This window comes from Salminus brasiliensis, chromosome 9 (assembly GCF_030463535.1).
Source record: "Salminus brasiliensis chromosome 9, fSalBra1.hap2, whole genome shotgun sequence".
In the NCBI taxonomy this organism is placed as follows: domain Eukaryota; kingdom Metazoa; phylum Chordata; class Actinopteri; order Characiformes; family Bryconidae; genus Salminus; species Salminus brasiliensis.
The window spans coordinates 10,016,793-10,043,162 of NC_132886.1; the positions used below are offsets into that span (position 1 = coordinate 10,016,793).

At 42.4% G+C, this 26,370-nt stretch overlaps 2 protein-coding genes across 4 annotated transcripts in view; both read left to right on the top strand.

The window, feature by feature from the left end:
* The first annotated feature begins 1,561 nt into the window (after window positions 1-1,561).
* Window positions 1,562-19,557, top strand: rbm14b (RNA binding motif protein 14b). 3 transcript variants are annotated; one of them, XR_011980121.1, is made up of 5 exons: window positions 1,562-1,724; window positions 5,793-6,145; window positions 8,443-9,442; window positions 10,851-13,291; window positions 14,702-19,557. XR_011980121.1 is itself a non-coding variant. In XM_072687360.1 (4 exons), exons 2-4 carry the CDS (start codon window positions 5,797-5,799, stop codon window positions 11,164-11,166), a joined length of 1,665 nt encoding a protein of 554 aa, XP_072543461.1. In that variant the 5' UTR covers window positions 1,562-1,724; window positions 5,793-5,796; the 3' UTR covers window positions 11,167-19,557. The 3 variants fall into 3 exon arrangements, 2 of the variants coding, with proteins under 2 accessions (XP_072543461.1, XP_072543462.1); XM_072687360.1 differs by having other exon boundaries at window positions 10,851-19,557; XM_072687361.1 differs by lacking the exon at window positions 1,562-1,724 and adding an exon at window positions 3,314-3,798 and having other exon boundaries at window positions 10,851-19,557.
* Window positions 19,558-23,843: 4,286 nt separating this feature from the next.
* Window positions 23,844-26,370, top strand: part of actn3b (actinin alpha 3b) — a 45,903-nt gene continuing 43,376 nt past the window's right edge. Inside the window, exon 1 of the mRNA XM_072688747.1 lies at window positions 23,844-23,984. Coding sequence (XP_072544848.1) covers window positions 23,853-23,984 — 132 coding nt within the window. The 5' untranslated portion in view covers window positions 23,844-23,852. The remainder of the gene's footprint in view (window positions 23,985-26,370) is intronic.

Consider the following 26,370-nt stretch of genomic DNA (forward strand, 5'->3'; position numbering starts at 1 on the left):
TAGCGCAGCATAGTGACCTGAACCGGGAATTGAACCCCAGGCTTCCGCATCGTGTGGCAGCTCACAGGCAGGTAGTGGTGTTATCTGTTGCGCCACATCAACCACCACAGCACACTCCTTCTTACCTGAAATCTATAAATGATCAGTGATAACATCCTTTATATTGGTGACTTCTATACTGATAATGCCTTAAACAGAGAAGCCATGAGGACGGTTAGTACATTTTGGCCAGCATGTTACAAATCCCACCCATGGTTGAGGACAAACATTCAATCTAGTAATTTCCCGCAGTTTGTGTTTACACATAGATGTCAAGATCTCAGATCAACACTGCATGTTTTTACATTATTTATCCGCATAAATCTGAAGAGATTTGAAAAGATTTGGTATTTTAATACATTGACCTGAACGGATTTATTGAACAATAAAAAAACAGATCTGTCTTTACTGACAAAACAGAGGCTTTAATGAAATGGTTGACATGTTTAACTCAAACATGTGATCAGCTGTAGATGTAGTTGCACCAGAAAAAGAAAAGAAAAGGTGGTGGCCTAAATAAACACAGTGGGTAACTGCTGCAGCTGCAGTCCTTCCACAGGAAGCGCTGCATGGGCTGTTATAAGACTATGCAAAATCAAAGACACAACATTTTAAAGATACTAAATGAGAAAAGTAACAGATTTCCAGCTGTTGATCACTTTCTAAATCTCTTTTTAGTGATGATCACTATATATTTATATATATAAATAATATATATATATTATCATATATATTATTATTATATATATATTATTATATATTATTATTATTATATTATTATTATATATTATTTATTATATATATATATATATTTATATTAAAATCACTTGATGCTACACTTGATGAAGCTTGATTTACACAAGATCTAAAGTTTTGAGCTAATATCACAGCAATATCATAGCAACCTCCTAGCAACACCACTGTAACCACCTAGTGACCATATAGCAACAGCTTAGCTAGCTAGTAGCTATTAGCTACTGCCCGGAAGTGGAAGCCGCGTGTTTGCTCAATTCTTAAACATTTAAAATCGTATTTTATTGATTTTTATTTCCATCTTATTGTTGATATTATTTCATTATAAAGTTATCTTTAATACACACTTTTTATTAACATTTGTTTTACATTACATAGCTTCTTTTTTTTTTACTTATTTATTTTGATGTATGAAATAATAATAATAATTGTTATAATTATAATTAACATAATGCTTTATTAATTTCGCAGCGGGGAAATTTGCAGTGTTATCGCAGCACAGGAGGCATGGCGATATCTCTAGCTAGCCGCGGAGGCGCAGAAACGTAGCTAGCTATACATTTAATATTATTATTATTATTTTTATTTTTTATTTCTTTATTATTCCCCTTATTTTCTTTCTTTTTCTTTTTCTTTTAATTATTTATTTATTTAATTAATTATTTTCTGTACAGTGGGTCTGAGGTGTAGCTACAGCACCCCAGGCATAAAATGGGGGTTAATGTGCTTTATGGCAACGAGCATCACATTTCTCTTTTTCCTTGTTTTCTTTCTTTCTCTTTTTGTTTCTCTGCGCTGGGATTTATTATTATAACTATTTTACATGTGATAATGACCAGATGAGCCCCCCCTCTCTCTCTCATTGGGAAAGAATGCCCGTCTTACTGAAGAGCGGAAGTGGACCGACCATTTTGAGAGCCTGCGCCGTTTAGGTAAGATGGAAGATTTCTTTATTTTGTGTGTGTGTGTGTTTATATGTCTGATAAACAGCAGAATATCGTGTTTTATCGAGCGACAGGACACTTCTAATGAGATCGTCCAAGGTACGATAATTCACAGTGAAATTAAACGCGAGGCGAGGCGGAGAGCGGAGGAGAGGTTTGGGGAGCGGGCACCCGAAAAATCCTGCTCATCCAGCGGTTCAGCCACAAAAGGGGGACTTAGGGGGGTAAAAGATAGCGGAACACCGCCGATATCTCCACAGCGATGCTCTGCTGGGTTAATACCGTCCTCCGAGTGGTCGGGCAGTGTGTTTTCGAGCCGTGGGGTGAGAAATTGTTCTCGGTGCGCACCGAAAATCCTCTTGTTGCTTTTACCATCCGTGCTATGCTAGCCCTCCGGAGCGCTGTTGACGCCAGCTGGCTGTTAAAGGAAAGGCTGGTCAGCGTTTTTCAGGCATTAATGTGTTATAAGAAGTATTAAACACGGCTTTTCCAGATTTCCCAGCCCAGGAGACCGCTGTTCGGCTCGGGGAGGGTTTTATTGTTTTGGGCTCAATTCCTCAGACATCGAGGAAGTGGCCAAGTGTGTTTACTTTGTGCGGCACTGCGTCAGTAGATCTGATCTGATCTGGGGTGATCTGGGGTGATCTGGGGTGATCTGATCTGATCTGGGGTCTCTGTGGGGTTGGTTTGTGCTCTAAAATGTCCAAAAGGGAACATATAACACCCTAACCTATCTATCTATCTATCTATCTCTTTATCCAGCTCCCTGCAGATGTCTAACAGCCAGGTATTGTTGTTATGTAGCTAATGTTGTTAATCATTTTTCATAATTTTTCATCACACAGGGACAGGTATCACCCACCTGTATCACCTGTGGCTTAAAAAGCTGCCTATAGCCTTCTAATAAAGTCCCAGTCAAACATCTGTGAGGCACAACAGGCAGAGCAGGGCAGTCCTAGGCAGTGCTGCAGTCCAGCAACACACCCACAGGCATTCAGATACACACACTCAGCTTATCAATGATTTGATGTTTCAGCACCACAGACTGGACTTTGTGGCTTTTCCAGCTGTAGATATTTAGGTCTTCTGTCGCTCTTTGTGTTCTCTACCGCATTCTGCTTCCCCCCCCCATGTTAACCCATTAAACACCTCTCAGACTGTATGAGGGCCTACGCTTCATCTCCTCACCCTGAGAAATACAGGACCTGCGTACTCGTCTCGCAGTAGTTTCGGTCTTAAAGTCTTAAAAGGTCAAATTTCCACGGGTCTTTTACTTATTTCCTGCATGACCACCGTTAAAAACAAACATGCAAACTATCAGACTGTGTGAAATGAAATGAAATGTTGAGTTCAGAATTGTTCAGCGTCTGAAGGGTTTTTTTTTTGTTTATTATATATATATTTATTTTATCACAGTTTAATTTGATCATTATTTGGACCAGATTAAGTGTACATGTGGTTCTGGGGTAGTTATCTCTTTAACAGGAGTTCCTATGTAACTTTATTTTCATCCAGATCGGCCTGAACTCAACAGCGGCCTAATATTTTTAGTCCCGTCTGGACACATGTCTTGATTTTCCAGGCAGATGTGGCCTCGTTGGAAAAAGGCATTGTTTTTGCCTGATGCTACATGCCATGTTTAGTCTCCGAGCACACGTGTTCAGGATACTCGTTCTGCATCGCGAAACGAAAAAGTACATAATAATAATTATAATGGACCTCACATGTCCTCAGGTCATTTTAATGCCGCCAGTCCGAATAGGGCTTCATTCGTGGCAGATGCCGTCCATTAGCTGGGACTTCCCCATCTCATACGCAATCCCACCATCCTAAGAGAGGGAAGGCATTGAAAGCAGCCACTGCCTCTGTTTGAATGGTCGCTAACTTCCCAGATATGCTGTCAGCTAACAGACATCCTCGCTGGCTAGCACTGTGCTTGTGAGCTGGGAGAAGGAGGGTCATCACACCCACCCAGAGAGAGCTAGGCCAGTTGTGCTCTCTTGGACTCCCGGGCTGGGGTGGCACAGGCATCACTGGGGATCTACCTGGCAGTCTCCTGATGGTGGGTTCTGTGTTTTGATAAGGTTTTGGCGTAAATCAGGAATGATCCCATAATATCACACATAAATGTGTGTGTGTGTGTGTGTGTGTGTGTGTGTGTGTGTGTGTGTGTGTGTTCACTTGTGGTCTTGGATAGTAAACATTGGAGTACACCAAACTTTATAGATCTTTTGGCAAGACTCCTAACACTACCTTCTCCCACCTGTGTAAGATGATTCAAATGTGAGTTGCTCTGGATCAGAGCATCAGCTAAATACCAGCAGTCTGTGGATAAAATGACACTTGACTTGTATTATTACCACTGTAAAGAAATGTGAGCAGCACAAAAATGCAATTTTCTGGCATCAAAACACTCTGAATGACTTTGTTTTAGACTTTTGTTGTTTGAGCATATGGTATAATATATTACTTAAACCCTTTGGTCGCTAGGTTTGTTTTTCTGTTATTAATCATGATTAGGGATGCACCGGTGTTTTTAGTTCCGATACAGATACATAAACTTTACATATTGGTCGATACCCCATCCAGTACCATTGTTGAATTAATAAACCGTACACCTCACCATGTGGGAGAGACTTAAGGCATCAGGACTGACTTAAACATTACTTTACTAACTTTGTAAAACAAAATATAACAAATTAACGTAGATGTACATCTATAAATTGCTATTTTTTGTCACTAAAATAAATGGTTGTGCAGGACCTTGAACATTCAAATTCAAAATAAAAAAAGTCTTCTTAAAATATATAAAAATACATAAAATGTATTATAAAATGCTTAGAAAATAGGTAGCGTCATTTTGTCAAACACACAAACGGTATCAAATCAATCTTATTTGAAATGTTTTGGCATAATTCAAAATAAAATCTAATAGTTGAACCTAAGAATAAATAAGTAACTTGGTCAAACATACAAGCAGCAATCAAAAATTGATATATAGATAGAAACATCAAAACGTTTAGTGCAGTCTTACACCAACCAATTAAAGTGAAAGGATCAGTTTCATGGAACGGCCTAATTATTCAATACCTGGTCCAGCTAATTTTGTTATCTCTAATCATAACAATTAAAACATCTATAAATTATTTATTTAGCAGAACAGTTAGCATATTTTGTGGCATCCTACAGGGTTCTATGTTAGGGTCTAGAAAACAGCTGATAATTATGAGAGTATTGCAGTTTTGAGAATCAGAATCTCTTTATTTCACCAAGTATGTTACACATACAAGGAATTTGTCTTGGTGAGAGCAACACGTATGACAAGTAACAAAAAACACAGAACACAGATTATTTACAGTATTAAACTAAAGGAAAAGGGTGAAGAACTGAATGGTTAGCCCTGTGTACAGGGTTTAAGGAGTTATGGAACATTGGATTAAAAATACAGCATAATTAGTCCCATTTAGCACAGTTTTTGGTAGTATTTCTAGATATAAACACTGTAACTGTTGTAGTGACAGTTGTTTGATCTGAATAATAAAATATATTGATTGTATTGTAAAGGTTTTAAGCATTTGGCCCACCTCTGCTTTGTTTACATCTCAGAAATTCAATATTGAGGAAGTTCTGATCCCCTTCAAGATCCTAAAATGGATAATAGGACCGAATTAACTGTTAAAGGTCCCTGTCTCTAATTTATATACTGCTGTTAGGTTTCTGATGCTGATACAGAAATCTTGAGTATTTGTTAGTACAGATGAAACAACTAAGCTTTATTAATTAATTACTTATATAAACATCTAAAAGTAGGCTATCCTCTGTAAACTACTCAAATATTTGATTACCCAATAGAAAGAAACACAACTGAAATCACATCACACAGCAGGAGTGTGTGTGCTATTTCATGCTAGATTTGTTACAGGATTAGATCCGATTAATCATTGTTTCCCCTCCGAATCCCAACCAGCAGTGTCCCCTGATTTTGACCTGAAACTGATACCCATTGATGCCGGTGTGTGATCTCTAATGGAGTCTCTGATATGCTTCTCTGTTTAGCACAATGGAGAAGGGCCACACGGTGAAGCTCTTTGTGGGGAACCTGGCCCTGGACACCACACAAGAAGAACTGTCTGCCATCTTCGAGTCCTATGGACAAGTAGTGAGCTGCAGCGTCCTCAGGCAGTTCGCCTTCGTTCACCTGCAGGGAGAGGGGGCAGCCGAGCGGGCCATACGAGAGCTCAGTGGCAGAGAGTTTAAAGGGCGTAACCTGGTGGTGGAGGAGTCCAGAGGACGCCCGCTTCACTCCACCAAAGTGTTTGTGGGTAATCTGAGCGGCATGTGCACCACAGAAGACCTCAAGGAGCTGTTCCAGACCTTTGGGAAAGTGTTGGAATGTGACAAAGTTAAAGGTAAGAAGACGTTTTCGGTCATGGCCAATTCCCAGTGTAGAACAGGTCTAAATTTTACACATACAAACTAAGGGGGTCTGTAAAGACTCACTTCTGGTCCCCTGAAGGAGTTTTCAAAGACCCTTTAAAGTATTAAAAATCTCCTCTTCATGTAAAAGTCCTATACCAGATGAAGGGTTTTCCCTGAATTGCCTGTGTAAGCCCAGGACCACGTCGGAACCTTTAATACTGGCAGACCCCAGGAGCAAGTCTTTAATTAATGACTTTGCACCACCTCTTTTCAGATGTGGTATTATCAAGCATGCCAGTGGGCTTGAAGGTCAAAGCTGAGCATTTAGCTCTACGTGTTCTTTCACCCCAACAGTACAGAGGAAAGCAGCACATTTTTCCCTTCACCTCGTTTCACAGGCAAAGTTTTGCATCCCTCCTTTTCATGTCTTTTTACGTAATGCCGACTTGCATGTTGCTTTTGGTATTTACAAACATGTAAATAGAAAAACACTGCCACAAATTCCAGACTTTTTCCAAGATGTCTGCGTTTTATTTACCTCAAGGAATGTTATGAGACCAAGCCCAAGTAAGTGACAGGCCATGGAGTTTCTCCTGGAACTGTAAAGGCCAGAGATTCTATTTTTATCCTCATGGAATATCTGGGAGTTTTCCAGATGGTACACATCCTTGCAGCCACATTTAGTATTACTCATAATTTCCATATATTGAAATTTCAGTTTTTGGTTGTTCTATCAAGGGATTTATTTAGTTTCAAACTGTCAGATTTTAGTCTCACTATCGACTTTCTTGACTTTATGTTTGGTGGTGATGTCCATTTCAGCGTCAGATTCTTAAAAACTATTCAGAGATTCTCCCATATTGAGTACAGTGATTTACTTTCCTCTAATTAAACAGCACTAATTACACTTTCTAATTAAAATCTGCAGTTGGTCATTTTCATTGACGATACCCATAATACTGCAGGGTTTTTCTTTTCCTGTATACCCTTGCTCGGAACCCAGCTCAAGGACGGTTATCAGGACTGGTGAAGGTTAAATGTGTGAATGTAATTATTGATTTAGTCTGACTTCATAAAGATTAAATTATATAAGGAATGAAAAACCTCAGCACCCAAAGAACATTATTAAGAGTTAGCATAGCATTATGCCACAACCACAGGTTAGAATAATAAACTGTGCAACAAGCTGGTTTAAGGACGCACAGGTGGATTATTAATGATACACAATAACCTGAGTTACATGATACAGTTAGTCAATGAATAACGTAATGAGGCTGTAATACATAAGAGGCAAATGCCATTTATGAATAACACCTATGTACAAAACTACTTGTAGAGTGTAAGAGGAAAGATTAGAGTCAGTAAATAGAGAAAGAGAGATATAAAGAAAGAAAAAGAGTCAGAGAGCCAGAGAGAAGGTCACTGGGGTTTCAGTGTGAGGAGCCTATACCTCCCCTCCCTTGAATCCTCTCTCTCTGTCTCTGTTCCACTGTGCTTTCATCTTGACCTGATGATCACCTTTACACAAGCATTGGTCTAACCAGCCAATCCAAAGTGGCCACATGTTGCAACCCCCCCAACTGAGAACACCCCCTCTTTAGGGCATGCTGTAAACACTGGGGGTTAGACTGAGCAGGAGGGCAGGAAGCAAAGTTTATAAGTTTATCATTTCTCCTACAGTACGCTCAGTATTGTCAATATTATCCCACCCCTGGTGCCACAATATTAGACATAAGACACATATAGACATATTTTGGTAGACAACTACATTTACTGCAGCTGCTGTACTGTGATCTATGGAGGGTGTTTTTACTTTTAAAGCATATTACGCATTACAGCAAATGTTAACTAAGGTCCCTTTTTTTCATTAATGCCTAATTCAGTAATTTCTTCTATTTAAATTAATATGCTGTAGAGATACAGAGTGCTTCATGTCTAGAATTGTGTGAGGAATCCAAATGGACCTTTTTTTTTAAGCATGATTTTTGATTATGCTGCCATGCACCATCAACTAGTGGGTGGAAAAATATAATTTTCACTTCCCTCTCCCACCACTCCCAACTATCATCAAACGAAAGTGCTTAGTAAGCTCAGAGCACCTACTTACTACCGTGTTTCATTGGGAAAAGTTTCATGTTACAGAAAGAAAATGTGTTTCTCATTCATGTTGACTTGAAGTGTGTGTGGCTACGTACTGGTATGTACTAGACCACACAACTGGAAAGATGGGGGAATTCCTTAGCAGCCCCCCTCTTTATTATAACGGCTGCTATTTTTGTTTCTACAGGCTATGCCTTTGTACACATGGAGAACAAGGAGGACGCTCTTCAGGCCATCGAATCTTTGCATGGCACTTCCTTCAAGGGACGGCCACTCTCTGTGGAGCTTTCCAAGGTTCAGCCCAGCAAGCAAACGCCCACTGGAAAGATCCCTTGTGTGAGCTGTGGTAAGCAGGGTCATTATGCGGGCGAGTGCCCGAGCGGTAAACCTGCTCTGGAGCAGTATCAGAGTCAAGCAGCCGTATTGGCCGCAGCCGCAGCAGCCGCCGCAGGACTTCCACTGCAGGTACAACAGAGCGTCCACAACTCTGTCTACAATACCTCTACCTTCGATCCCACCTACGCTGCTCTGACTGGACTGACAGCTGCTGGAGCACGGGCTGAAGGTGGAACCGCGGTGGCACCTGCTGTCTATGGGGCGCTAGCAAGCCAAGTTTATGGAACGGTCGCTAACCAGCTCTACGGTGGAACGGTGGCTAATCAAGCGCTCAACAGCAGTGCCACCGCAGCTGCACAGGTTTATGGCTCGGTTAACCCCGCCCTCTACGGCCAGGTGACGAATGGAGCAGTTGCGGCCGCTGCTGCCGCCGCCGCAGCTTACGGCCCACAGGTCTACACATCCGCAGTAGCTAACCCTGTGTTCTTAGCTGCAGCACCGAGCATGGAGGTTCCTGCGGCTGCTGCTGTTAACCCAGCCTACACGGTAGGTCCGGCCATCTACACAGCCAGCCCAGCGTACAGCGCCTTGGGAGCAGCTGACCCAGCAGCCATCTTCGAAGCTGCGAGGGCACATTACTTTGCGCAAGGACAGCAGGTGCTAGCAGAGCAACAACAGGCAAGCGCAAAGTCCGGGGAAAGGGACAGGAGCCCTCTCCGAAGATCAGCACCGCTGCTGCCCGACCCAGTAATGAAGCCCTTCATGTACCAGAGGGCGAAGCGCAGGGCGCTGCTGCCTACTCCTGCAGGCCGGGAAGAAGCTGCAAGCCAGGAGGAGGATGCTGTTGCCAGGTGGGTCAGCTCGTGAATACCAGAGGAAGGAGATATTTTAGGTTATTCTACGCTGCTGGTCAAAAGTTAAGGGACAACAAATATATATATATATATATATATATATATATATATATATATATATATATAAACAAAAATAAACATTTATTTAATTTTGTTGATTTTTTTAAATTAAGAAACTGCATATGTAAATATTCTCTATGATTTTCCTAACAACTGCTTGACCACCACCAATGGTGGTATTTGCCCTGGCTGGTCCTTGGTCAGAATAGCCCCACCCGTGGAATTGCAAAGTTTAACCTAGACCGTTCAGCTTTGGACATGACCTAAAGTCATCTAGGTCATCGTCAACCTAGTTCATTTATCTGCTTCCCCCAGCACAACGTGTGCCCCTAAAACACTACTGAAAAGTTAGTGCCATCCGTAATCTGTGTAAATTTATACGTTCTCAAAATACATTCCTGTAATATATTCTTTTAGTTGTTATTTGCTAAAACCTTTTGAATTTGTCGAGACATGTTTCTGATAATTCAATAAACATCCCTACTATTGAAATTAGAACGTGCTGATTTATGACTCTGTATGCAAACACAACTGCACTCAGTTGTTTGAGTTGTTTGACTGCTTCTTAGTGGAAGTTTCCATTCCACCTTAAATGGTGCAGGCGTCAGGAGCATAAATGTGGCACTATATATATATATATCCACTGTTACTGACAGATATAACGTGTTTTACAATATCGTGTGTGTGTGTATGTATGTATGTATGTATGTGTGTATGTGTGTGTATATATATATATATATATATATATATATATATATATATATATATATATATATATATATATATATATATATCTGTCAGTAACAGTGGATATCATACTTGAAGTCATGAAATGTCTTGTTTCGTCTGCACAGTTCTTACCCACTGGTTTCCCACACTGTTCTGTGCACTTGCCAAAACTCACTCTGCAGAATGTTCATTCACTCATTTAAAAGTTGTAAACCAGCATGGGCATATATGGGCATATATTTACAATATTTTCCCCCCAAAAACAGCATCCCCTAACCTTTGATTAGCAGTGTATGCATATGCAAAAGTTTGGATGCCCCTGGTCCAATTACATGATTACACAGAGAACATGCTTTTAATGCACAACTACTGTGTTTTTACAGAATTAACCACCTTGTAACACAAGGAAACATAAAATGTTGCATGTACCAAGAAACGTGTAAAATTGACATGTTATTAGACCTGGGGTGCCCAAACTTTTGCTTGCAGCTTTGCATCTCTTACATGCAGTCAACCATAATGAAGCAGACTGGTTTGTTTGGTACTGATTTAATTCTTGTGGGCGGTTTGTTTCTGTGTCTCTTTGTGTATGTGTCCTCTTTCCTTCCACATTCAGGTACTATGCCGAGTACTACCAGCAGTACCAGCAGCTCGCACAGTACCCTCAGTACTCAGCGGTCCCTTACCCGGCCCCTAACCCCATCGCAGCGGTACCCACCATCCCTGCCCTCCCCGGTGTTCCTGCCCCTCCGGTGGCTGCGCTGGATGCCCTCAGGCCAGTGCTGCCCGCCGCCCCCGTGCCTGCCGCTGCCGCCATCGCCGTGGCGGCGCCCCGCGTGTATGAGCCTCCGCCGATTCCGCCGTCGCGCAAGGAGCCCCTCCTCCGCCGCTCCGAACTCGCCCTGCACCCCCCTGAAACGCCCTTCCGATAGTCTGCTCTTACTCTCCCCCCCTCCCCCCCGCTCTGCCCCCACCTCCTCGCGCCATGTCTGTGACGCTGTGTGTGTGGGTCTCTGTGTGTGAGAGAAAGAGAATGTCTGTGGTTTGTGTTTATGGGGGAGATAGATGATGTATGTGTGTGTGTGTATGTGTGTGTACACGTGTGTTTATGTCTGGGTTGTAGGAGGGTGGGCGCCTTTTTATTATTTTAATTTTTTTTTTAAAAAAGACTGGAATATCTGACCTTGGTTCTGGTCTCACACACACACACACACACCCACCCAGCGTAGCGAGCCAGGGTAGCGAAAGGGAAACGGCACACGTTCGTTCATACATGATACAATACACAGTATAGTCGCTCTGTTTAAAGTCTCTAAACCTTAAACCTGTAGACAGTTTTAAGGTGTAGGCTTGGCGTTAGCCATGTGTTCTTTTTTTAAATGCCTTTTTCTATACATTGTTAGTAGCATATGAATGAAAACTGTACTTGAGATTTTTAAGATTTGCTTGAATAGTTATGTGAACTATTAACCAGTTTACGTATATATAAATGTGTACATAGAAAACACACATTTTATTGATTAGAGGTCGTTTAACACTTTGATAAAATTGAATGTATGTTTACTCCGGAGGTGTGTGAAGTGTAGGACCAGGGTTGGATGCTGTTTTTACATGTTTGTGTGTATGTATGCGTGTGTGTGTGTGTTTGTGTGTGTGTTCGTCTTTTGTCTTTGGGACTTTGGCCACATGTAAATGTGTATAATGTTAGGCCCATTAGTTGCAATGACAGGCACATACACAGACACACATACAAATACATGCATATTTAGGGAAACTGCCTTGATTTTCTACCACAGTGCATACTCACACACCCCTCCACCCCGTTACATCCCACGTGAAGAGAACGGATAAATGTTCAGTGAGGATTTGCATCACCCCTCCCCATCCCATGTCACCCATTCTGAAAGCTGAAAGACACTGTGAATTCTCTCCCCTCCTATTTTTTCAGATTTACTTTAATGTAGCTACTGCTGTCGCCGTGGTGATTAATGGGAAATTAACAATTGGAGGAAGGTGCAACTAGGTTGCCATTAGCTGGGATTGGCCCTCTGGTCTTCACTGACTAGCTTAACTGCCATTTTGCGTAGTAGCTGCGTTTTTGGAAGTGTCTTATTCATGATGCCTACATGTTTTTATAAATATAGTAAAAGGGACTCAATATTTTTTTTTTCTTAAATACTCTCCATAAACTTTGTTTACAGCCATGAATGAGGAAAACGTAGCTTTCCATCTTGTAGCTTTTTACAGAATGATTATGTTTATAGCCAAATTCTCTTTTCTAAAGATCAGCCAAAATCAGCTTTCCAGTGGCTTATGGTTCTTATGCCTTAGTAAATGAAATGTATCACAGTTTGCTCTTTCTTGATTGTAGTCTTAAAATGTGAAACTGGATAGAAGAAGGTGAACACGGTTGAGAAGTGCTGTATGCTTTGTGGTGCTGTGGCGTGGGATTAAAAGAATTGGGAGATCGCTATCAGTTTCTTTCAGTCTTCTTTTTCATTCGCTGCTCAGTCTGACTAGACTACCCCCTTCCATCTCCCTCTTTCCTTCTCTCACTCTCTCTCACTCCCTCACTCCCATCTCTTTGCATCTGCCTATAACTGTGTGACATCGTCTATCATCATTTACTCCTCATGAGCGGTTCAGTACCTACACAATGAAGAGGCCATGTTTAATGGGACTGCCTATGTGTAAAATGTCTTCATTCGTGTAGTTTGTGTGCCAGTAGCACTGTTTCTGCTTCAGATGTTTTCATAGGAAAAGGAGAAGATGGAAAAAAGATGCTAAGGGTCTATGCATGCATGGTCTTTAGATGAAAAAAAAATAAAAAATCCAAACATGTATCCAACTATAAAATAAAGAATGTCTTTAATCATTTATGAAAGTAAAGGGAGAAAGCATTTCTTTCTTTATTAATTTTTTTGCTTTTATTTTGATGATGTTTCATGATTTGTTTTTCTTCTGTGAAACGCCCAGACTCAAATGAATGGGGAGCCCTGAGAGGAAGTGAAAGGACTAGAGACTGCCCCCCTGTCCCTCTGTGTTTCTGTGGATGGGGTAAGTTGGGGGTGACCCTCCCTCTGTCCCCTTAGCTTTACCAAACAATTCGCTCAACTGGCTCCAAAGGAGTCGGCACTACCCAACGCTGCAAACCCTTCACTAAATAACCACCCAGCGCCGCCCATTAAAACCTCTACACTAAGAGTTTTGAGTTTGCTACACTATGGCAGATGTTTACGTGCTTTTTTTGGTTTGTTTTTTGAAAAATGTGATGAGCACTGGCTTTGGGATGTGGTGAAGCTTTTGTGTGTACCAGAAAAACACAAGCACTCTTAAATGCTGTGCAGTGCCTCGCAGTCTAGCCCTGTTGGGGTTGTCAGCCTGTCAGTTTTAACAGTAGCATTGAGTATTCCATGCTCCACCCACAAATACTGGCCTTCATTGTAACTGCAGCGAGGTTACACAAGCTTTACAGAACGCAGCTTGTTTTTGTACAGCTTCAGTGGATAACGTCGGGTAGCTAATGGTAGTGATGCGTTTGCCACCATGTTTAATCACATGGCAACTTTAAAGAGCTGCAAGCGATACGCTCTAAATGAAGATATACTATTTGTCCGGATATTTTCGGACACCCCTTTTAATGAATGCATTGAGCTTTACCTTTAATTGCACCAAATGCACACACAGCTAGTCTAGTCCCTGTAGAGAAGTATAGCCAGTAAAATAGGACTCCCTGGAGGAGATAAACATGAACCTATTGGCACCATGCTAAATGCCAGGCATGGGCTAGAGGGGTGTTAATCCCCCCAGCGTTAAGCTGTGGGGCAGTGGAAGAACCATGTTCTCTGGAATGATGGTTGGTGCTCCATCCAGTACTTTTGGGATGAGATGGGGAGCTGTGAGTGAGGTGGGGTGGTGATCATCCAATATCCTGACCTCACTAACTCTCGCCACTGAACACAATCAAATCCTCACAGCAGTGTTACAGAATCTAGTATGCCAGGCATGGGCTAAAGGGGTATAAAGCCGTCTAGGGTCTGTGTTCTCTGGAATGATGGTGGACCAGCCAATACTTTTTTGGGACGAGTTGGGCAGTTGGGGACGAGGTGAGGTGGTGATCATCCAACATCCTGACTTCAAAATCTAGTAGAAAGCCTTCCCTGGACAGTGGACTGTCCTCTGAGCAGGGGTCCCAGTACTTTTGTCCAAATAGCGTAGTTTTACACAAACGGTCTTGCACTACATCAGGTTGAATGGTAGGCATCTTTGCTAAGGTTCCGCGAAGCTTGTCCAGTCTCACTGCAGTTGCTACGAGGGAACGTGTTTGTGGGAAGAGCTTGGACAGGGCAATGGTTCCCTTGACGCTTTGGTTTCTGTGATCTCTTTTATTGTGCATGTTACACTTTGTTTTCCTATTTGAAAACCCAAAAGCAAAGCTTTCTGACTCCCTTGTCCCGGCTGAACTAGGTCCCCCAAAGGAACTGAATGGTGGACACCATGCAGTGTTGGTGGGGGGAGGACATTTAGCGTCGCGCAATGCACAGGAAGTTCTCTCTCTCTCTCCATCCAGGTAAAAGTACTGTGCCTCGCCCCCGCCCCCCCTTCTTCCTGTCGTCCACCCGATAGCGCCTGCGCCTTTACCGAACACCTGCCCTTCTCTCCCACCACCCCACCTCCCCTCTAGTCTCCACTCCACCGTCAACATTGCCACAGCCTACTGGGCTCCTCCGTGGCCGCAATAAGTTGCTGCCGAAACAAAAACCACACACAACCTGAGCGGTTTTGCTGTGCCGTCAGCTTGAGTGACAGCAGGGGCTGATGGTTTGATGCTGCTGATTGCTGCTGCTGTTGGGCTGATGTTTGTGTTGCTGTGAGTGAAGGGCGAGTTTGGTGGCTCCCTGGCGGCTGAACGAGTGTTTAATGGTTGGTGGTCGCAGCTACAGAGTGAGAGAGTGAGAGAGTGAGAGAGTGAGAGAGTGAGAGAGTGAGTTAGCCTGCAGGAGCCGGCGTGCAAGAACGTCTTAAGGCATTGGTTCCCAACCCTGGTCCTGGAGTACCTCATGCCCTGTGTTCTCTCTGCTCTAGCCGACACTTCATCCAACTAATCAGCTAATTAACCAGCCACTCCTGAGTCGAACTGGGGGTGTTGGTATTATCAAGGGTTCTCATTCCCAGCACTGGTGACCCACTGTCCTACCATGTTTCTGCTATTCCCAGAACCAGCTCTTTAAAGCAAACTATCCGACCTTCATGAGCCGGATCAGGTGTGCTGGGGCAGGGAATGCTTGAAGCTGTGGGATAGTGGATGCACAGACTGTATTGTTGAGAAGTGTTTCCCAACCCATTCGCGGGAGACCTGAAGACGGGTCACGTTTTTGTCCTGTCTCAGCTCCCGACACTGATTTGGGTATCTAGTGTTGTTGCTTGTGCTTGGTTCAGATGTGTTGGGAGTTTAAACAGAGTAACAATGTGAACTTCATGGACGTCCCCTAGGCCTGGGACAAGGAACACTGCCTCAGAGCTGGAAATACACAAACAGTAGCCACCACACCTTCTCCTGGAGATCTGGTTTCTCAGATCTAGTTTATCTGAGGCTCAGTTTCACTTATCCTCCAAGCTGTAATACCCATGGTTCCACCTCACATTAAACATGATGTACCTGATCCAGCCAAACAAGGACTTCTGGAGATGTTACGCTGAAGCAGGTGGGTATGCCATCAGTGCAGATAGACCCTACGGGAACATGCATCTCCAGGACCAGGGTAATCACTGCTCTAAAAAGTGCTAGGCTGGGGTACTCCAGGGCCAGGGTTGGGAACCACTGTACTGGAGGAAAAGATTGACTGGATGGAGCTATTGCTGTGGTAAAGAGTGCTTGGGTGTAAGTCTGTCCAGTGTCTCGAGGCTTGGCAGATGTGGACTTCGCTCAAGAGCCCCACCTAGAATATCGCCGATCTCGCTTGCCCCTCCCCTTTCCTTGACTCCTTCCCTCCTTTTTACCCCTTCCCCCAAGCCCTTCCTGGAGTTTGTTCGCCGCACACACAGCTTGCCGCCGCCCTCGTCGCCTTCCCAAAACCGGCTCTCTTAAGTTTGTTCAGTGTTACGCAATTGCTGCCTAACTGCCTGAACGCACCCCTTAAACTTCCCTTTTTGCTGGACATATACTCTGTAGGACATTGACCTTCCTCTTCTAGGGTTTTGGTTCAAAGTTATTGGATTGATGGGTACAGTCCACACTCCACCCCTAACCCCTGTGTGAAGAGATGCCACAGGTTCTTTAAAAACTCTTCTGGTGCCGCACGACCAGGACTTTAACTTTTGACCTTGAATCCAGTTTCCAGCCCAGGAATTGGTGATCATCTGTAGCGTATTGAGCGGTTGATGGCTTCTTGGCCTCCTGGTGTCACGCCCACCAGTGATCGCAATATCCACGGCCAGAAGGGGATTCAAGGTGTGGAGTTAGAGACTTCTGGCATTGCTCCAAACCATCCTTTTTGGCACATTCAGTCTGAAGAGTACCAGATTTTGTTCCAGAAGGGCTAATCCACATTGTCTGATTGTATTAATCAGTAAACACTGTAGGTATTGATTAGCTAAATCAGACGTTGGGCTTTGGTTAGAGCTGGGACAAAAGACGGCGCCCTTCATTTATGAAGGTCAGACTTTTTGCAGGCATCACACAGTCTTCAAATAAGAGCCATCTGTCCGTACAGTACCAGTCAAAGGTGTGTGTGTGTGTGTGTGTGTGTGTGTGTGTGTGTTTAGAGGAAAAAGCCGAGAGTTTGCAAAGATGCCTAAAGTAAAAGGGAGCTAATTTGAGTCACGCTCTAAAGATACAGCATATGTCCAAAAGTCTGCGGACACCACTTCTAATGAATGCATGCATCGACTGTACCTTTCACCCATTGCTGAGACAGATGAGACAGACATTGGCACCAAGCACTGAGCTGTGGAGCAGTGGAACTGTGTTCTCTGGAATGATGGTGCTCCATCCAGTACTTCTGGGATAAGTAGAGTGGAGTTGGGGATGAGGTAGGGTGGTGATCATCCATCATCATCCTGACCTCACTAACGTTTTTGTGCTAAATGCAATCAATTTCATACAGCAATGCTCCTCCAAAATCTAGTAGAAAGCCTTTCCTAGACAGTAGAGACATTTCAAATAAAAAAAGCAGGATGAAGCAATGAAGAAATAATGAATGAGCAGGTGTCCCAATACTTTTGTCAATATAAAAAAGTGTAGAGTATGCATTTAACGCTTCACTATTATTCTGAAGTGTGGAAACAGTAAAGGAAACCCAATCTTTTGACTGGTACTGTATGACTTGAGGTGGTTATGAATGCAGCGTCTGGTGAGTACTGACTCGAAGAAGACTGATTTGGCCTGATGCTGCACAAATGTGTGAATTAAAAGGAGTAAGGGTGTGTCTACCCATAACACAATCCATGCACATCTATTACTGCTGGGAAGCGATTTAGAAAAGTTCCTCTAAACTGGTTAACGTTTTTGGTGGCCGTCTAATAAAATGAAGCCAATGGCCCAAATTCATCAGGCATCTCGGACTAAGAGTACTGATCTGACCAGTTGCTGGCCCTGCCTCTGTAGCTGTATTCCTTAGAATGGAAAAGGCCAAAACTGGCTTCAGCTCAGCGCTCTTACCCTGAGAACCGTGTTTACCAGCGTGAAGTGGTTTGAGAAAACCTCGAAACCTCCCAGAGAAACGTCCTATAAGACAAATCCCCCCCGCAAGCCTGAGCCACCTGCCGATCCAGTTCAATCTCAGGGCTCCTATAGGACCTTTCCTTAGCTGGGGAGAGTGAAGTGTAGGTACACTAGAAGGTGCTGTTGTCCTGGCTTTGACAGGTCCGATCACATTCAGCATACATTGGTTTGGAGTGCGTGTTTGTGTGTTTGTTTGTGTGTGTGTGTGTGTGTGTGTGTGTGTGTGTGTTGGTTGTAGAGGAATCTCTCATTGCAGTGCCAAAACATGCAAAGACTTTGACTTACTTATATTTCTGAATTTACACACACTTGTGGGTGTCCACACACACACACACACACACACACACTTCTACTGTTCCCTGTTCTGATATGTCATGTTTCTTGTCCCTAAATCGCCTTCCCATCTGTGCACCCTTAAAAATAAAGGTGCCGTTGAGAGCAGTTCCACTGAACAGCCACTTTGGGTTTCTAATAGAGAACCCTTCGGAACACGGTTCTGAGGCTTTTTAGAGAACCTTTTTTATTAAAAGGAGCGAGAAGAACCTTTTCTACTGAATGTAAAGGTTTTGTATCAATGAAAGGTTGTCTGTTGAACTGTTAACTTTGAGCCAGGAACCGTTTAGACAGCTCTATTGTCACCATCACACAAAAATCTTGTATCTCCAAAATGTCAGCTTTTTACAGGAGGAGGGAAAAAACTTCTGAACTTCCAGTGGAAGTCAATGTGAAAATATTACATTCCAGGTCATTTTGGAGCATTTCTATTGGTCCATTCATCATGAAATCTGGACACAATGTGAAGATCGACTGCCAGATGTCAAAAAATGAAAATCAAAAAAACTAAATGCAGATGAAAGGTTTTTGGTGGTGTTTTTTGCGTGGTGGTGATTTTTAAATAAAGGTTAAAGGTGAGTATTCTCTGGTGTATCTGTGATTGTGGACGTCTGTGCTGTCCAGATCAGTGTCCTGTCCTATCAGTGTTTGGGAGGGCTGCTCTCCTTTTACTGCTGTAGACAGAAATGCCTCCATGAAATTTCGATGTGTGTTAGCATTAACCTCCCCAGACTGGTACCAGCAGCATTACAGTCCAAATACTTCTGACACACCAGAAGCTCCTACTGTAATGCTAAGATTTCCGGCCCTTACTTTTCTCCTTTTTTTTTTTTTTTTACTCTCATGGCTCTCTTGGCGTGCATGCAATCACATAGCCACATGTGGCCCCACTTTCTGTAGTGGTTGCACTGAGAGATCCCTCACTGCTGTTGTATAATCTAGTGGTAGTGTTTTTTTCCCTTCCTGTTTTGATACTTTTTCTCTCCTAATTCAAAAATCCGGCTTAAATACAACTTCAGAAGGGGAAAAGGGAGTGAAGTGACAGACGGCTGAAGAATCCGTTCTGTTGCAGGTGATAGGATGTATGTTGCCCGTAGTTATATGACGTAGAGCGGGGCAAATGCATGCCGTGTAAACAATGTTCTCTGCAAAATTCTTTTGACTGGAAATTTGTGACTGGATAAATGTACTGTTCTACACCAGCTTTTGCATGCATACGGTTTGTCGTCGCATGCTGAATCTTTAATAAACTAGTCCTGTAAGAGAGCGTGTGCATACTGTTTTCTTTTACCTCAGGTTAACCAACCAGCCTCTGCTTCAACAGCTAGTCCGGTGATGTTGGCAGCAGTTCAGCTTTTTTACAGTTACATCAGCATGTTGAAGTTTAGGTGCTTTCCTAAATGTTTAAGTTCAAACTTTTATTTATTATATTATAGTGAAATGCTAGTTTCTGCTAAAATAATGTCTGTCAACAACAGGATCAAATACACGGTTTAATTTTCTAAAATAATAAAGTATAAAAAATACATACAGAGTTAAAAACATGAGAAAAATATAAAAAATATAAAAAAGCAAGTCTCATGTATTGTTTAATAGAGCTGTCAGGTGTAAAGTGCAACAATGCATAATGCTGTGCAACTGAGCAGGAGGTAGTGATTAGTATAATAAATGATTATGTGCAGCGAAAGGTCCTGAGAGGGGGGCTTTTATCAGCCACAGCCCTGGATAAGAGCCTGACTGGCTTGTGCAAAGAAGCTGATTCGCATCCTCTCGGTGTTTTCCTTCAGAGAGCGAAAGCGCTTCCCTGAACGCAACAGAGAAAGCCACAGTCCGTGGCTTGAATGGCTGAGGTTCCTTATGATCTTCCAGGCCTTGGTCCGGTGATGGTGTCCTTTATGCTGCTCCTAATGACAGTTCTGGAATCAGTAACCGTGCACATTCCTCTGGTTTTCAGTGTCACAGGGTAACTATTTAGTAAAGAGGTAAAGCCAGGGCCTCATTTCTGTCTGGGAATGTTTCTCCAAACTCACCTCATCAGCTCATTACTATACCCTTAAAGGAACGGGAGACTTCAAGCTAGAACAAAGGAGTGTTCAAACCATAGATATTTAAAGGCATTCATTGAGATAGTAACAAGCTCAGTATAGACAAATTAGCCATTTATGCCCCCTCCCCCGGCAAAAAAACCCATAATTTTTATTATTAGACATATAGTGCACTGTTAACTCCTTAGCATACTATATAGTGCACTATGTAGGGAGCCACTGAACATATGGCGCACTATTTAGGGGTTATGAGTCATTTATACATGACCAGTGTTGCTGTCTGAATCCTGAGCGGCTTCTAGTTAGACATTCAGTGCACTACTATGTAGTGCACTATGTAGGGGGTATTGGACAGGCTAATGGCCCAGGTGGCTGGGAACTATGTGACAAATGTACTATTTAAGTGTAGAAGGCATGTTTCAGTATCTGGAATCCAAACAGTTTCTTGTTGGGTGCTGGAGCCTTTATTTCATCACCTCCTATGTAGTGTGCTATGTAGGGAGCAGAGGGCTATTTGAAACTGAGCCACCTAAACCCTGCAGGAAACAAAAGATCGTTCATGCTTTGAACAATGGAGTATTTAATCCATAGATATTCAAAGGCATTGAACATTGAAATGTTAATAAGCTAAATATAGACAATATAGCATTTTATGAGGTGTTCTCCCTCCCCCCTAAACACAGAGATTTTTTAAATGTAATTTATAGTAGAATGGTCCGTTTAGGGGGATAATTGTCATATAGCATCATTTTTAACAAGACCATTGCCATCAGCTGAGTTTCAAATGGGTCCTGATTTAACATGGTGAATGCACTATCCACTATTTCATGACCTATGTATGCCCTATATAAGGGACAGGGTAGGCTGAAGTCCAAATGACTCACTGCTGTATATATAGCGCAATATTTAGGTTCTACTTGGCATATATCTGACTATTTAGGGGTTAGGAGTCATGACTATTGTCACTGACTAAAGTGTTAATGGCTCCCAGTTAGACATTTAGTGCACAATAGTGCACTTTATGGCATAATATGAAGTGCACTATGTAGGGAGCTATTGAGGGAGGCTGATAGCCCAGGTTCCCTGATGAACCAACAGGGTTCACTATATCGGGTTAACAAACTAATCCTTTGACTAATGCACTGCTTATGTGTACACGTAATGAGTGCCGCCACTGTCTGGAAGCCAAGTTGTTCCCTATTGGGTACTGAAGCCTTTATTTCAAGACCTGCTATGTAGTGCACTATATAAGGGGTAGGAGAGACTGAATACCAAATGAGTCAATATCTGGCATATAGTGCACTATCTAGGGGTCAGCCATTCTTATATGACATTGTTACTGGCTAAACCATATATAGTTACCAGTTAGACATTTGGTGCACTATTTACATCATTGCATAATATATAGGGAGCTGTCAATTAGACATCCACCACATTGTTTATTCCATAGCATACTATGTAGTGCACTATTTAGGAAGCCACTGGATATGTAGTGCACTATTTAGGGATGAGGAGTTTTTTATATGACCACTACATCCTAAATTGCTCCAAATATGACCTTCAGTGCACTGTTTATGCCATTGCATACTATGTAGTGCACTATGTAGGAAGCCACTGGATATGTAGTGCACTATTTAGGGATGAGGAGTTTTTTTTATTTTTTATATGACCACTACATTTTAAATTGCTCCCAAAAAGACATTTAGTGGACTGTTTATGCCATTGCATACTATGTAGTGCACTATGTAGGGAGCCACTGGACATATAGTGCATTATTTAGGGGTCAGGAGTAATTTTTACATTACCACTACATCCTAAATGGCTCTTAATTAGACATCCAGCGCATTGTTTACTCCATAGCATACTATGTAGTGAACTAAGTAGAAAGCCACTGGATATATAGTGCACTATTTAGGGGTGAGGAGTTTTTTTATATGACTACTACACCCTTAATTGCTCCCAATAAGACCTTCATTGCACTGTTTATGCCATTACATACTACGTAGTGCACTATGTAGGGAGCCACTGGACATATAGTGCACTATGTAGGGGTCAGGAGTCATTGTTATATGACGACTAAATCCTAAATGCCTCCCAATTAGACATTTGGTACACTGTTAACTCTTTAGCATACTATATAGTGCACTATGTAGGGAGCCACTGGACATATAGTGCACTATTTGGGGGTTAAGAGTCATTTTTACATGACCAGTGTTGCTGTCTGAATCCTAAACGGCTTCTAATTAGACATTCAGTGCACTGTTTACTTCATGACATACCATGTAGTGCACTACGTAGGGAGCCACTGGAATTATAGTGCACTATTTAGGGACATTCAGTGCACTGTGCATGCCATTGCATACTATGTCGTGCACTATATAGGGAACCACTAGACATAAGCGTAGAAGGCATGAACATGGGTTCCTGTTGGGTTCTGGAGCCTTTATTTCATCACCTGCTATGTAGTGCAATATGAAGGGAGCTACTGGACAGACTGAAGCCCAGGTGGTTCTCTGTTGAACAACCTATGTGCATTACACATGCATCTATATAATCATTAGACTAATGCAGTATTGATGAGGATTGTCACTATCTAGAACCCAAAGGGTTACTTGTTGGGTGCTGGAGCCTTTATTTCATCACCTGCTATGTAGTGCCCTATATAGGGAGCTAAAGGCCATTTGAGACTGAGCCACTTAAACCCTTCAGGGCAGGAGCAGTCTAGATATTCTAGATAGTCTAGATAGTTGTCACTATCTAGAACCCAAAGGGTTACTTGTTGGGTGCTGGAGCCTTTATTTCATCACCTGCTATGTAGTGCCCTATATAGGGAACTGAGGGCCATTTGAGACTGAGCCACTTAAACCCTTCAGGGCAGGAGCAGTCTAGATAGTCTAGATAGTTGTCACTATCTAGAACCCAAACGGGTACTTGTTGGGTGCTGGAGCCTTTATTTCATCACCTGCTATGTAGTGCCCTATATAGGGAGCTGAAGGCCATTTGAGACCGAGCCACTTAAACTCTGTCTGCTCCAGTACCAGAACTGAGAAGCAGACTGCCTTAACTGGTTCAGGCGTGCTGCCCATTCCAAGGGCAACAGGTGTTACTGGGGTGGTGTTCTGTGGGCGTGCCTATGCCACAGCCCCTCCTCCTGTCGTTAAACTGGACAGTCTGACTGGACAGTAGGCTGTATCCCCGCCTCGCTCACCTTTTTGGGGGGTCGAATTCTATAGCCCCCCCGCGGCTGGGGCAGCAAGTTGCCCTGCTTTTTCGGCGAGGAAGCTCAACTCCACACACAGGAGCTCCGGACGAGTGGAGTCTGGCCCTTCTGCCTCCTCGGCCTCAGCCCCGAGACACACACACACACACACACACACACACGCACACGCGCGGTCGGAAAAGACTCGTTCACGCGTTCCCTGAGACCCCCCACGGAGGGTTGAGAGGTCCCCAAACATAAGCCTTGTTTCTTTGCCTCACAAAGTGCTGAAAAGGGATAAAAAGAGAGGAAGACACGATGACGGCTGTCGAGACGCAGGTGCAGTACAACACTACGTACACGATGTCCGCGGGACAGTACATGATCCAGGAGGAGGACTGGGACCGGGACCTTCTGCTGGACCCCGCCTGGGAGAAACAGCAGAGAAAGGTAAGCCCTGTAGGGACAGAGGACTGTCCTCAGAGCATCACACAGGGGTGCAGTCTAGCTCACTGAGACATCCTGCATGGTAATATAAAGTTAAGGAGAATTAACTTTATATTTAGAGCTATTTGTCACTTTGAGACGTTTTAACCCGTTAAAGCCCAGTGTATCATACATACCATGATAAATATCATTGATTATGATATTTGAATTATGATATATGATATTTAAATGATTATTCAAACACATTTGTGATCACTGAAGAATGAATTATCTTAAATAAGTATCAAATAATATAGAAATAAAAACAATAATATATAATAAATTAAACGTGTTAAGTAAATAATAATGAAATAAGTTAATAATAATAATTATATATATATACTTATATATTATATTATATTTATATATTATAATTATATAATATATAATAATTTCCGGTGGATTTCTGCTTTCTGGTGGATGATGCTGATAATATCATAAAATCAGGATGTTTCAAATATGATGACAAAATAAAAGTCATATGCAAAGTGTTATTTATTGTCACTTTTTAAAACAAATCACTCCTGTTTTAAAGAATTTCAATTTTCTGGCAAGTATCTAATGGTTCAGGCCTTAAAGGGTTAAGTAGTTTTCTAAGCCAGGTGTATAGGCATAGGCATGTAAGCAGGGGTGTGTAGGAACTAGATCCACTGGCTCACTTCCATGTGCATAAGCTTTGCCTAAGAGGACTTTAACATGACAATACTTAATAATTTATGTATTTAATATCATCATTTGGGCCCTTATGCATGTCTAGCTTCAGCTTTTCCCCCTATACATGTTTGGAAGCTCAGTTCTCTACCCTAATATTGCTCCACTCAGGTCAGCTGTTTTTTTTATTATTTATTTTTGGCAGCTACTTTTACTGAGACGTGAGTCGTCATTTAAACTGAAGTTACAACTCTTTCAGCGGAGTCCAGTTTTAGGCTCCTCCACCCTCTTCTGCTAAGAAGGGAGACATGTTGGCCTCGCAGCTTCCTCAGTGTTGTCTTACCGCTGTCCCCCGCCCTCCTCATGAACTGGGGCTCTAAATATATCCAGACGTTCATCAATTAAAGCAGGCGATAAAACTGTAGCTATCACTAGGGAGGCAGATTTCAGCACTGCACACAGCACTGGATTTAACTACTAGTGCTATAAGCTAGCGCTAGCGAGCGCAGTCTGCTTTAAGGGGCCTGAGTGTCAGATTCACACCGTGTGGAGAGATCAACAAGTGTATGTTTATGTAAAGGTAGTCATTCCAACAGTAAGCAGCTCAATATGACATACATACGTTTACAATATTACACACATCTGTGCCCTCGCTATTAAAGGCAGCTATGCTGCTAAACATCTGATCGTTATTGACCCCGACTCCACCCGTATTCCCGTAATCCCCGCCTCCTGCAACACGACTGGCTTGTATTGGCCTGAGTGTAAACTACTAACCAATCCTAACAGGAGAGGCTGCACAACCAGCCAATCACAACCAAGGCATGTCCCAATACTGTTAGGGGAAAAAAAAAAGAAAATAATGGCTCAAGGAAAAGTGTAACCATGGCAACGCGCCACGGTTCTCTTAGGTCACCAGCTGGTGGGGGCGCGAGCCGATGCGTGAGTGGCGCGCGACAGGTGGCGTTTAATAGGTGGTCAAAAAGGAGCGCGTTACAGGCATGACGTCAGAAAACCCAACCGAGTAAATACAATAATATGAAGTAAAATAAAATAAAAGTCTTTTTATTTATTGATTGATTTATGTTGTTGATGTATATTTAACCCCCCAGACGTCTGTTTTAGCCAGTTTTATTAATTATTGCAGCTATTTTATTTTAGTTTTTTCTCCTAATAAATAAATGACTTATTATTTCTATTATTTTATTATTTCTATTATTTTATTATTGCAAATTTTAGCTTGCATTCTAACACCCAATTAAAGTTAAATACAAATGCAGACATTAAATTTGCCATTTCCTTTTTTCTCATAAAATAATATTTTTATACAATAAAAAATGTATAACAGCTCATAAAGTATTTCATAACTCCTCCCCACCAACTTTATTTGCCCACCGTCAATCATTTATGCAAGTAAAAAAAAAAAAAAAGTATAATAGCAACAATACAACAAATGTTCTTTAAACCTGTTGTTTTCATTCAACACATTTTTTGCACAACGCCTTTTTTAACCGCCTCACTCTCTCAAAACATAGAAACGTGAACACTCTCTGTGAAGTGGTCTAAGTCCAGCTCAGCCTGACAAAGGTGAAAGATCTCGACAGATGGCAGTGGAGAGAGAATGAGAGAGGGGCATCCAGGCCAGGAGAAGCCCAAGGCTTCATTACAGTCTGCGAATAAACATGTACTAAAAATACTC

Bases quoted from the DNA above. Each gene is read 5' to 3' on its own strand.
- rbm14b (XM_072687360.1), top strand. From the start codon at position 5,797: ATGGAGAAGGGCCACACGGTGAAGCTCTTTGTGGGGAACCTGGCCCTG. The intron at 6,146-8,442 runs GTAAGAAGACGT...TTGTTTCTACAG, and splicing joins GGAATGTGACAAAGTTAAAG to GCTATGCCTTTGTACACATG. The intron at 9,443-10,850 runs GTGGGTCAGCTC...TTCCACATTCAG, and splicing joins GAGGAGGATGCTGTTGCCAG to GTACTATGCCGAGTACTACC.